This window comes from Prionailurus bengalensis, chromosome B4 (genome assembly GCF_016509475.1).
Source record: "Prionailurus bengalensis isolate Pbe53 chromosome B4, Fcat_Pben_1.1_paternal_pri, whole genome shotgun sequence".
Classification (NCBI taxonomy): domain Eukaryota; kingdom Metazoa; phylum Chordata; class Mammalia; order Carnivora; family Felidae; genus Prionailurus; species Prionailurus bengalensis.
Genome location: NC_057358.1, coordinates 141,803,513 through 141,816,743, shown reverse-complemented (window position 1 = coordinate 141,816,743; position 13,231 = coordinate 141,803,513). Strand labels below are relative to the sequence as shown.

The 13,231-nt window shown below is 46.4% G+C and overlaps 1 protein-coding gene across 11 annotated transcripts in view; it reads right to left on the bottom strand.

Moving 5' to 3' along the window:
• PPP6R2 (protein phosphatase 6 regulatory subunit 2) overlaps positions 1–13,231 on the bottom strand; it is an 84,117-nt gene that overhangs the window by 37,521 nt on the left and 33,365 nt on the right. For 10 of the 11 annotated variants that reach the window (XM_043563079.1, XM_043563080.1, XM_043563076.1 and 7 more), the window contains exon 3: positions 1,833–2,075. In XM_043563079.1, coding sequence (XP_043419014.1) covers positions 1,833–2,059 — 227 coding nt within the window. In that variant the 5' untranslated portion in view covers positions 2,060–2,075. Of the gene's footprint in view, positions 1–1,832; positions 2,076–13,231 lie in introns of those variants that run through there. The other variant, XM_043563086.1, reaches the window with a different exon arrangement.

The window sequence follows — 13,231 nt, the reverse complement described above, 5'->3', positions numbered from 1 at the left end:
CCCGTGTGACTGTGCAGACACTGCTTACAGTGGAGCTGACGTGCTCACTTCGGTCCCATTCGCTAACTTCTCTAAGTCCCCAGAGTCATGGTTTTCTCACAGCTTTGTTTTCTTGGCTTTGTGCTCAGGCACGAATTTTCTGACTCCCCAACTTTCTGACTCTGAACACAAATGTCTCCTGGCTCACTGATGCCACTCCAAGATCCTTCTGCCCCGATCCGGAACACATGGCCCTGCCCCTGCTCCCCATCTTGCCACCAGTGCCCTCTACACAGGGAGACCATATAACTTATCACCAAACAGGACACACTAGGGGTAAGAGGGTAAAAGGGATGGGGGACACCCACAGGGACGCTGAGACAAGGGGCACTGACCAGGCATGTCCCGCGCACAACGGCTTCCATCCGACTTTCTGCAGATGGCCACCACAGCCCTAAACCCGCAGGCTCCTCACCAACAAGCCCCTGCCTCTGTCTCGGGCTCTCCTCTGCCAGCATCTGCAGGGCTCCCTGTCAGAGGCTGTGACAGACCACCCTCACTGGGTGTCCCTAGATTGAATGCCCCCTGCACAGGCACTTCTCGTCACCCTCTCCAGCTTTCTTTTTCTCCTAAGACAAAAGTCAACAAAGACTTCTGTAAAAGTACAGAGAGTAAGTATTTTAGATAGTCTATGTTGCAACTAGCCAACTCTGCCCTTGTAGTCACCAAAGGCTGAGTGTGGCTGCCTTCCAACAAGACTTTCTTCACGGACAAGGAAATGTCAACGTGGTACCAATTTCATGTGTAACAAAGTATTATCCTTTGATTTTTTTCAACCATTTAAAAATGTAAAACTATTCTAGGGTGCCTGGGTGACTCAGTTGGTTAAGTGCTGACTTCAGCTAAGGTCATGATCTCGCGGTTTGTGGGTTCCAGCCCCACGTCGGGCTCTGTGCTGATAGCTTGGAGTCTGGAGCCTGCATCTGATTCTGTGTCTCCCTCTCTCTCTGCCCCTCCCCTGCTCACACTCTGTCTCTCCCTCCCTCTCTCAAGAATAAACATTAAAAAAAAATTTATGAAAAAAAAATTTAAAAGAAAACGTAAAACTATTCTTAGCTTGCAGGCCATACAAAAACAGGATTTGACCTGTGGGCCACACTCAGCCAACCTAAGACTTTACCACCATCCACTATCTGGCTGTCTACAGACACTGGAACCCGAGGGGTACCCTGTCTGCACCCATTCCCACTGTGTCCTTAGTCCCAGGCTCTGCCACTCTGTCCTATACTCTCATTCACACACCTCTGTCCTTACCCCCAGCCCTAGCCACACCACCACCGCTCTTCTGTCATCTCCTAACATGCTGGCCAAATGCTGAATGGAACATTTTAGGAAAAACTCTGAGAACGGTCAGTACTACTCATGACATGGCCTATTTCCTCTGATCCCAAGTCCCCATGGTCGAGCAGTCAGATGCCACCCACCCCTCCTGACAGGCCATCTCACCAGGCTGGGACCTACTTCCCACCAGTGTGCAGTCCCATCTGCTTCTTTGTCATGGGGTCAGTCTTCCCTCAACACATGTGCACTCAAGATACTCAGATGACAGCATAACTCAGCACAACTCATGATGAGAAATCACACACACAGAGATTCAGAAATCTCAAACCCCACAAAAACAGACCCCACGGGGAGTGGCCTCCTTCCTTCTCAGATGGGGTAAATGTTTAAAGTGGGCTTTTTTGTCAGAAGCCCTGGCTCTGGCCATCCTCAAATGCTGCCCACCAGCTCCCTGCCTGCCCTCCCTGCAGCCCTGCCCAGCTCTGGGCCCCCGTCAGAGCCTCGGTACATACTTGAAGCGGACCTTCTCCTCCATGTCCAGAGGTGGGTCCTGTGTGATGAGGCTCACCAGCTCCTCCATACACTGCTGCCTGCAGAGGAAGCCCAGCAGCTTCTGGTTCTGAGCCTTGCACTCCTGTAGGACATCATCTTCGTCCAGTAACTCGCGCAACGTCACGTCCTCCTTATCCAGCAGCTTGTCGACATGGGACGTGGTGTTCAAGTCAAACTTCCAGAACATGGTGACGGCCACGAAGCTGCAAGCAAAGATTTGAGGGTCACTTCCCCCAAGCAGTGCGAATCCACCCTCAGAAAGTTTACACCAAAGTCCAACGAGTCCGTCCCCGGCACGAGCCAGGGCTGGAGGGTGCCCTCCCCAGGAGCTGCCCTCAGCACATCTCCCCGGGTCCAGCTCCAAAGCCGGCAAGAGCTCCCCAGCTCCCAGCGCTGAGCCTGTGCCTTCTCTGGCTTCCCTCCCGCTGGCTCACCTTCCCTGCTCTCCTTTCCCACCCAATGCTGGACATACCTTCAGTGCTCTTACTCTCTTCCTCCACTCCCTGAGGCCAGCACATCCCATGTCTCCCATGAGTCAGCACTGGGGATGCCCCTCCACCCTAAGAAAGTTAGCAACTCTACAGCCCACCTCCTCAGGGTCCCACCCCTGCCTGTGTGAACACTAGGCATCTCTCCCCAGTTGCATACATTTTTAATTTCCTGTATATCACGTTTGACATCTTAAAACAACTCTCTGGCTAGGAACAGGCTGCCCCTCCGAGGACCAGCCAAGTCTTAAAGACAGCAAGGGGCCCAAGCCAGAGCATCACTGTGATCTACTCCATCCAGAGCAACTACTCCTCTCTGGGCCCACACATCCCAGGAGACAATCTTCCTCTGCCTTCGTTATCCCACAGCCAGGGGCCAGGCAACTAGGGACCACCCCTACAGCTTAGAGCCCACCAAAATAATTCAAACTAGCTGATCCTAAGCTGTTCATCCTGCCATGCCTTATCTTTCCTGTGGAAACCCCAATAAAGGTCATGGCTTAAGTGTTCCCCGACTCCTGTCTTATACCTCCCGACCCCCCTGGGGTTTCCCCATGTGGCTCTGGGTGAGGCCCACACCTCCTATCTCCAGGACTGGACGTATAACAAACTTAGTTTTCCTGAGCCTCCCCTGTGTCTCCTCTCCTGCCCATGCCTGACTCACCATCTCACAAAAGAACACCAGACATCTGGCAGACCTCAACCTAAGCAAGTCAAACTCCTGACAGCTCACTTTGCTTGACCCTCAGCAGCTCTGCTGTCCCCCAGCCAGGCCCCCCCTTTCACCACCCATCCCACCAAATGACCCAGTCTTATCCTTGAAGCCACAATCTCCCTCACATCCACACCCCTGACACTAGGCCCCACACCACAGCCACCTGAGAAATCGCTATGGACCCAGCCATCCCTCTGCGTCACACACCACCCACCCTCTCCAGGCTCTTGCTGTCTTTGCCTGGACAACACAAGGTTTGTCCTGCTCAGTGAGTGTCATAGGGCAGGCTCTGAGGGCCTAGGCTGGTTTGCAACAAAGTTTTCACTGTTTGATACAAAATGAAAAACATAAAGCCTGTTATGTTTAACAAAGTTAAACTTGTATTTTGAGATTATGAAATCTCTTCTTCAATGTTACATCGATTGTTTGCAAAATTATGGTAACGGGAGATGGGATTTATCTTCTCTAGTATCTTTAATCAGAAGAATAAAAGACCTCACACAACGTAGAAGCTGCAATTTGTGTGTGTGAAGCCCGCTGCCCTAGGAGCAGGCTCCACCACATCCAGCCAGCCCCCTTTCCTTCCTTTGCAGCCTCTTGCCTTTGCTACATCCAACTCACTTTTTCAAAACACAGACACTTTCAAGTTCCTCTCAACTCAGCCGCAAAACCTCTGCTACCCATATGCCTACCACTCACCAGGCTGCACTTTACAGCATTCCTCCAGGCCCTCTGGCACTTCCTGCTTTCTCCCTAACCCTACCCTTGCCACAAGGACGTTGTCTTTCTTCCCACACAAACTACACTTTCCTACCTTTATCCTTCTGCACATGCTCTTGTGCTCAGTCCCTCCTATGCCAATATCCCACTCACCTGCCAGACCGAGCTAAGCAACAGCACAGCCTGGGCTTCCCTCTGGCCAGCACCTGCACTGTCAGTGGGGCCTCTGACTTGCAGCGCAAGTGACTCCACAGTCTGACACTATACTTAGTTTCCTTCTGGGTCCTAAGATCTTCCTATTTCTGTTGTGAGAAATGTAGATGGATATTTGTGGGTGGAAGCAATATACCCTGTGAGAGCAGAAACAATTACCAGTAGTTTCAGGATAACATGGCTGTCTCTCCTAAATGCCCTGCAGAACGACTCAAACACTTGAATAACATACAATCCAAGGAAAGAGAGGAACCACAGGGAGACTCCCGCCCTGCCAAGGTTTTCTTCCAAAGAGGGGCAACTAGACACGGCTTCTGTGCAACCCGCTTTCAGCCACAGAGTGGGTGAGTGGCTGGGTGGATCACATGATCCCATCAACAAAGGAACAAGTTTTTCAAGCAGGATCCTAAAAAAGGACAGGATTAATACAAAAGAAGACAAAAAGATGAAGACAAAGAAGAATAAGAAATAATAAGCAACAAAACCAAACAGGACAAATGGAAAAAAATGGCAAGACAGCACAGCACACATAAACTTAACCATGTCAATAAGTGCGTTAAATGCAAATGAATAATTTCAATTAAAGACAGAAATAGGGGTGCCTGGGTGGCTGTCTGTTAAGCGTCCAACTCTTGGTTTCAGCTCAGGTCATGATCTCATGGTTCATGAGTTCAAGCCCTGTCGTCAGGCTCCGTGCTGACAGTGCAGAGCCTGCTTGGGATTCTCTTTCTTTCTCTCTCTCTGCACCTCCCCCACTCAAGTGCTCTGGCTGTCTGTCTCTCTCTCTTGCTCTATTAAATAAATAACCTTAAAAGATGTTTAAAAAAAAGAAATAGAAAAAAAAGAAATAGATAAGATTTTAAAAAGCAAGAACTGTATTCGGGGTATTAAAAGCTTACTTTAAATATAAAGATACATGGGGTGCCTGAGTGGCTCAGTCGGTTAAGCGTCCGACTTCGGCTCAGGTCATAATCTCCCAGCCCGTGAGTTCAAGTCCCGCGTCGGGCTCTGTGCTGACAGCTCAGAGCCTGGAGCCTGCTTCACATTCTGTGTCTCCCTCTCTCTGCCCCTCCCCTGCTCACGCTCTGCCTCTCTCATTCTCAAAAATGAATGTTAAAAAAAAAAATTTTTTTTTATTTTTTGCAAATCGTATTATCTAATAAATGACTTTTATCTAGAATATATAAAAAACTTAGGGGACCTGAGTGGCTCAGTCTTAAGTATCAACTTGGGCTCTGGACATGATCTCACAGTTCAAGAGTTCGACCCCCACATCAGGCTCACTGCTGTCAGCTCAGAGCCTGCTTCAGATCCTTTGTCCTGCTTGTTTTCTGTCCTCCCCCATTTCCCCACTTGTGCTCTGTCTCTCAAAAATAAGTAAACATTAAAATAAAAAAGTTCACAGTGCTGAGTAGATGCTCAGGGAAGAAGAAGGAGGAGGGGGGAGGGGGAGGGGGAGGGGAGGAGGGGGAGGGGAGGAGGAGGAGGAGGAGGAGGAGGAGGAGGAGGAGTTGTTGTTGTTGTTGTTGTTGTTGTTGTTGTTATGGGGCACCTGGGTGGCTCAGTCAGTTAAGCACCCGACTTTGGCTCAGGTCATAATCTCATAGCTCATGAGTTCGAGCCCCACGTCACGCTCTGTGCCGACAGCTCAGAGCCTGAAGCCTGCTTGAGATTCTGTGTCCCCCTCTCTCTTTGCCCCTCTCCGGCTCACGTTCTCTCTTTCTCTCTCAAAAATACATAAACATTAAAAATGGGTTATTAAAAAAAAGTTAGACAAGAACATTAGAAAAGGAAAAAGAACAGATAAATATAATAACCCGAATCCATGAAATAGGACATTTTAATAGTGAGATTAACTAAAAACTGATTCTTTGAAAAAATAAGTAATTACTTAAGTACTCTCACTCCACACCTGCAGGACTGGCCAGGTCATTAGCAGAGCTGGCGGCACAGGAGGCAAAAGCCTCACACACTCCCGACAGGAGAGAAGACAGGCGGCTGCTGTGGGGCGCTCACCCAGCGATCCCACTCCTACCTACACATCCCAAAGGAGCGGCAGGACCCCACACAAGGATGAGGTGGCAGAGAAGGAAGCAAACTGGGGAGTCACACACAGGGACTGAGAATTAGAGGGACACACGACAGCATGGATTCCTAAAAGGATGATGCTATACGAGAAAACATAAGAAACAAATCAGGTCCATAATGCAATCCACCCCTTTAATTTAAACTACACGCAATAATAAAAATTTTTAAAAAGACCCCCCAAAAAATAAATAAAAGTAAAATAAAATATATGCACACCCCACAACAACATGCATTCCTAGGAATATAGACACAGAACAGGGTATCCAATGAACACGTCACAACGACTGCTTGTAGGGAGAGACGGAGATTGAAGGAAAAAAACAGCCGAGGGAGCCAGGCCGCCTGGACCCGGAGCGCACCCCCAAAAAAGGGAGAGAGGGACTGAGAACATCATGCTTCCGTGAACCCTGCAGAGCATCCCCTGCCCCCCGCAGCAGTTGCAGGGTTCTCTCTCACAGAGTCCACAGGCGGGTAGGGATGCTCAGTGTTCCCCAGCAACCAGGAGCCACAGAGGTCCCAGGTCAAATCTGCACCTCATCACTGTTCCTACATGGCTGGGGATTTTACTTGTTTTCTTGTACTTTTAACTTGTTTTGGGAGATCTCACACATGCCTAACTATAGCGAGAGCAGTACAATGATCCTCCTGCACCTCTCTCTCAGCCTCAACACAGATCCACTCAAACTCACGTGCTCTTATCCAGACTACCTCTTAACCCTGCCCCCTTAGAGGCTCCCCAGACATCACCATGTCACTGCCCAGGCTACTGAGATATCTCTCCAGTATTATTAACTCTGTCATTAAGTCCTTCCAGGTATCTAGGAGCTCCCCTTCATGGAGCGGTTGGCTTGTTTTTTCCATATGAGGGCACAGGCAGTGTCTCGCCAGCAGGTCCACTCACAGAGGCACTGAGGTGCCCACTGCACTATCCCCCACTGATGAGAGGGGTCATCGATGGCACTCTGTGTGAAGCCAGCACAGCAAACACAGGAGTCTGCACACAACAGTCCACGGACCACAGGTCCCCCTGTGGGTGGGACAGGTCATACATCTTATGCATTCCATCACAGACTACAAACAGAACAATCTGTACAACAAATAAAACCAAAACTAAACCAAAATCATATTACCCACTTGCTCATAATTTATAATTTGAAATAACAAACTAATTTAACATCCACTTGTTTACTTCTAAATTATAAAACAGAAAGTTTAGTAAGGTTATCTACCCTGTAAGAAGAGTAAGACATTCAAGGGCTTCTGAGAACTCACCCCATTTAAGAAATCAAGTGTACCAAGTCACCTATTCCCTGAACCAAGCACAAGGGACCTGTCTGAAAAGCTGGCCCAGCTCCATAGTTCCAAAACATTGGGCTTTTGCGGGCAGGTAAATTTTTTTTCTTTTCATTTAGAAAAACAATGGGGGGGTGGTTCTGGGGGCTCAGTCAGTTGAGCATCTGACTCAATTTTGGTTCAGGTCACAATCTCACAGTTTGTGGGTTGGCTCTGCACTGACAGCGTTTAGGATTCTCTCTTTCTCTCTCTGCCCCTCCCGTGCTCCCCCACTCCCACAGAATGGATAGACAGAAGAAAGAAAGAGAGAGAGAGAGAGAGAGAGAGAAAGAAAGAAAGAAAGAAAGAAAGCAAGGGAAAGAAAGAAAAGAAAAGGAAAGGAAAGAAAAGAAAACCAACAAAGGGTTGCCAACTTTTCAACTTGGTCAAACAAGGAGGGAGGGAAGAGAGAGTGAAGACACAAAGGAAAAAACGAAAAGAAAGCAAAGGATAAATTATCATCCATAATTACCTTAATTGCAGGAAACAATGACTTTTTAAATATCAAAAAAAAAAAAAAAAGGAAAGCCATAATCTCAGTATTAAGGATAGCATTTCACTTCAAAAAAATAGTAACTTTTTTAAAGTTTATTTATTTGAGAGGGAGAACACGAGGTGGGGAGGAGCAGAGAGAGAGAATCCCAAGCAGACTCCGCCCCATCAGCACAGAGTCCAACATGGGGCTCAATCCCACAAACCATGAGATCATGACCTGAGCCAAAATCAAGAGTCGGATGCTTAACTGACTGAGCCAACCACGTGCCCTTGATTCTGGAACTCTTACTCAGATTACAGTACATATGTGGCTTCCAAAGGTTTCTGGTATCCCAGCAATTGTGCACTACTCTGCACAGAGATGCTAGCATCTTGTCAGTTGGTACTTACCTACATGGAAGGTCATAATTTTCCTTCCCTAGATGACTGAAAGACCCACCACTGACAGCATCTTTAGGACAAATAATTGGCTCATGAACTGGCTTGAGACGTCTCTGGTATTCACAAAGTATCAACACAGCCCAAGGGTCCCTGGCACACCCTGACAAGGCCCTGCACAGTCCATCTGCAATGTCAACCAAACTGTTACCAAAATCTTCTGGATGCTTATCCAACATTTAAACAGAAGGAACCTTAAATTCTTTATTTACTTTTACAGGTTAGCATAACCATCACACAGAAGGTAGATTCTAAAGAGAAATGTTGCCCATATGAACCTATATAGTTCCATGAACAGAGCTCTCCAGAAAAAGAACGTTCTGTGGTAGAAACTGTTCCTAAGAAAAACTAGAATCCAGAATGCACCCTGTACCCATCTGGCCACAAATCAATTGGGTTTTTGTTGTTGTTGTTTTGATTTACGATCAAAGCCCTGGCTCTGCTGTATGACCTGAGGCCAGTTATAAGACCTCTTATGCCTTGGATTCCACCCCTGTAACCCAGGGATAATGAGCATCTCACAGAGCTACTGTGAGGGCTGACTCCAGAACAGTGGCTGGCACATTTTACCCTCATGGATTCTGACTGCAAAGAAGAGAAAGAAACAAATGAGGTCACCTTGCCACAGAGGACAGATTCACAGTGGCCAGAGAGGCACACGCCTCTCCCAACCCCACCTTCGGTGGCATCACACTGCCCACTTAAATCAGACATGATGGAAGTATTTGCACTATAGAAATCGACAAATGCTTCAAACAACAAGGTTTTTTTACTCTTCCAGAAGGCCAGTTGTTAAACATTTACCAATGTACCACTGGAATTCTGTTTGGCCTAAAAAAACGGCAATTCGAGTCCATGGAGAGCAGCAATTTTTGCCCAATCAACAAATGACACCATGTCTATAATGGACACACTGCACTGGAAGAAAGATCAAAAAAAGGGTCTGGGGCGCCTGGGTGGTTCATTGGTTAAGCAACCGACTCTTGATTTTGGCGCAGCTCATGATCTCACGGTTCGTAAGGTCGAGTCCCACATCAGGCTTTGCGCTGATAGTAAGGAACCTGCTTGGGATTTTCTCTTTCTCTCTCTTTCTCTCTCTTTCTCTCTCTCTCTCTCTCTCCCTCTCCCTCTCTCCCTCTCCCTCTCCCTCTCTGCCCCTCCCCTGCTTATGCTCTCTCTCGCTCTCTCTCAAAAATAAACAAACTTAAAAAACTTAAAAACTTAAAACTTAAGTTTAAAAAACTTAAAAACTTAAAAAAAAAAAAGAGTCAATTCTAAAAAAGGGTTGGGGTTGGAGGAACAGATGAGCAAAAACAGAAAATCAGAAGAGAAGAAGGATGCCTGGGTGGCTCAGTTGGTTAAGCGTCCCAACTCTTGATTGCAGCTCAGGTCATATCTCATGGTTCATGAGGTCAAGCCCCGGGCTGGGTTCTTTGCTGACACCACAGAGCCTGTTTAGGATTCTCTCTCTCCCTCTCTCTCTCTCTCTGCCCCTCCCCTGCTTGTTCTGTCTCTCTCTTCTCTCAAAATTAAATATTTTTTTTAAAAGCGAACAGAAAAAATAACCACAAAGGTAAATTAAAATGACTGTAGAAGAATAATTTACACAGATCTATGCAATGCATTCAAAGCAAGTTGCAGCCACCTGAGACTGTCAGAAAACACACTGTGCCAGCCTGCCTCTTGGAGCAGGGCCTGGGCTCCACAAGCTGAAGCTCAGAGGGGCTAACTGAGTGACCAGAGTGTGCACCTTGCCTTCTGTCCCAGCTCTTCTCTTCACTATATATAATTTAGTATGAAGCCTATACGTGAAATTCTTAACAGTGGATACTGCAATCCGGATTTCTAGAAGTTCTATTTGTTTTGTTTTTCAAATATTATAGACCACTTATTATACTTTCCTACAGATATTTTTATTTTTTTAAATACTTATTTAAAAATAAACAGCATGCTTGTGTTGAGAGTTTATTTCTGATAATTCCAAAAATGAAGTCTTGGAAGGCTTCAGATTTTGGGTTTTACTCATGGTGCCTTATTTCCTTGTGTGCTTGGTCAGTTTGGTCTGTGCACAAATCCACGTCCTTAAAAAATATCTATAGGGATTTTTTCACATCTTAGGATAAAGGTAACTTCCTCCACAGAGGTTTTATGTTTGCTCCTGCAGGACGCCTGAAGGTATAAACCAAACCAGAAAATCTTAAACTAAATTTGTGCTTGACTTCCCTGAACTACAGGTAATGTGAAGCTAGATTATAAATCCTCACAAAGGCTAACCCATAGCTGCAAGCATCCCCCCCCCCCCTTTTTTCCTGCTGTGTTTAACAGTAAAAGACAACCAGGTGGTAGCAGGGAGGGATAGAGTGAGGTAGATCTGCTTCTAGTTCACTCTTGCTCTGAGGATAGAGCCTTCAGAGCCCCTCTCACACGGGGAGAGTCTCCTTTGGGCTCTCCACCTTGAGAAGACTGTGGATCTTAACTCCTACTCTTCCTACCCTACAAGACCTCTGAAATCAAAGTCCCACTTTGTCGAGATCAGCAAATGCCCTCGGAGCAAAGGCAGACCCTCTCGTGCTTAAATTATCTGGGTTCTTACTTTCTGGTTTTGGTCTAGAACTTCTTTGTTATATTCTCACTTGTTTGTTTTGTTTTTTCAATCCAACGCTTGTAGTTGTTTTCCAAAAGGTAGGGGGTGGGAGGTTAGAAGGTAGTCCAAATGAACTGGCTCAACATTTATCAAAAACATTAGGGATGCCTGGGTAGCCCAGTTGGTTGAGCATCCAACTTCAGCTCAGGTCAGTCTCAAAGTTCATGAGTTTGAGCTCCTCATCAGGCTCGCTACTGTCAGCGCAGAGCCTGCTTTGGATCCTCTGTCTCCCTCTCTTTCTGCCCCTCCCATGCATGCTCGCTCGCTCGCTCTCTCAAAAATAAGTAAAATATTTTTTAAAAATTTATCAGTAACATTGTTGGGAGTTTTTACCAAATATACCCGATACACAATTCTATACTGAAATTTACATTCGCTTAACACTTTGACGAACTATTCCTCTCTCTATTGGCTTCTACTCATGCTAATGTGACATCTGTTGTCAACCTAACAGATGTTCTTTTGTAGGAAATCTATCTTTTACCTACAGCTTAAGAGCTTTTTGTCTTTGTTGCTACATGATTTCAATATATAGGTGTGGGTTTCTTTTTGTTTATACCACTTGGTACATAGTGTGCTTCTAAATCTGTGGATTTATATCTCTTATTAGTTTCTGAAAAGTCAAAGCTATTAATACTTTGAACAATGCCTCTCTTCCATTTTCCCAACCCTTCCATTCTGGGATTCCAACTACACATTTATGACACATTTTTATTCTATCCTCCGTCCTCTTATCCTCATTTGTCCATTCCCCATCTCTCAGTGCTGCTGGTAATTTCTTCAGACATATACTACAGTTCACAAATTCTGTCTTCAGCCACATTTAATCTGTTAATCCACATACACTGAGTTTTTAATTTCAATATCACTTCCATTTCTGAAAGTTCCTCTCAGATCATTTTGCTACTTTGCTTTTCATTACTAATTTGTATTCTGTTTTGTATTACTTCAAACACTCTATACTGCATCCAGTTATTCAATCTGCAGGCCTTGGGGCATCTAATCATGCTAACTTCCTCCCAGGGGTGTGTGAGTTCTGACTATTAAGTTCAAGTTTGCTTAAATTTACTCTATAGAGGGGCGCCTGGGTGGCTCAGTCGGTTGGGCAACCAACTTCACTCAGGTCACGATCTCACAGATCGTGAGTTCGAGCCCCGCATCAGGCTCTGTGCTGACAGCTCAGAGCCTGGAGCCTGCTTCAGATTCTGTGTCTCCCTCTCTCTCTGCCCTTCCCCCACTCACATTCTCTCTCTCTCTCTCTCCTTCAAGAGTAAATAAACATTAAAAAAAAAAATTACTGGGGCGCCTGGGTGGCGCAGTCGGTTAAGCGTCCGACTTCAGCCAGGTCACGATCTCGCGGTCCGTGAGTTCGAGCCCCGCGTCGGGCTCTGGGCTGATGGCTCGGAGCCTGGAGCCTGCTTCCAATTCTGTGTCTCCCTCTCTCTCTGCCCCTCCCCCGTTCATGCTCTGTCTCTCTGTGTCCCAAAAATAAATAAACGTTGAAAAAAAAAAAATTAAAAAAAAAAAAAAATTACTCTACAGAAATCCTGAGGGCCAACACTGAGTATGCTTTCTTCTGAAGAGGACTGGTTTTCTTCAGTGAGGAACAAAAGACAGCTATCACAATGCTCATTGTTCATATTTTTTTTTAGTTTTTTTTTAATGTTTATTTATTTTCGAGAGGGAAAGAAGGAGAGCTTAGGGGAGTTAGGGGAGTGGCAGAGAGAGAGAGAAAGAGAGAGAGAGAGAGAGAGAGAGAGAGAGAGAGAGGAGGGAGGGAGAGGAAGAGAGAGAGGGGGAGAGAGAAAGAGAGGAGACCCAGAATCTGAAACAGGCTCCAGGCTCTGAGCTGTCAGCACAGAGCCCAACACAGGGCTCCAACGTGGGAACGGGGATATCATGACCTAGGCTGAAGTCAGATGTTTAACCTACTGAGCCACCCAGGTGCCCCTCATTGTTCCTTTTTAAAATTTTTTTCTCTATTGACCTTTGGAGAGTTATCTCAGCTTTTAATGTACTGAGTGCTCACAAGAAATCACATTTATTGTGGGGCACCTGAGTGGCTCAGCCGTTTAAGGGTCCAGATTTGGCTCAGGTCATGCTCTCACAGTTCATGAGTTTGAGCCCCATGTTGGGTCTCTGCTCTCAGTGTAGAGTCCGCTTTGGATCCTCTGTCTGCCTCTCTCTCTGCCCCTTCCCCCCAAAAAGAAATTACATTTGTTGCAA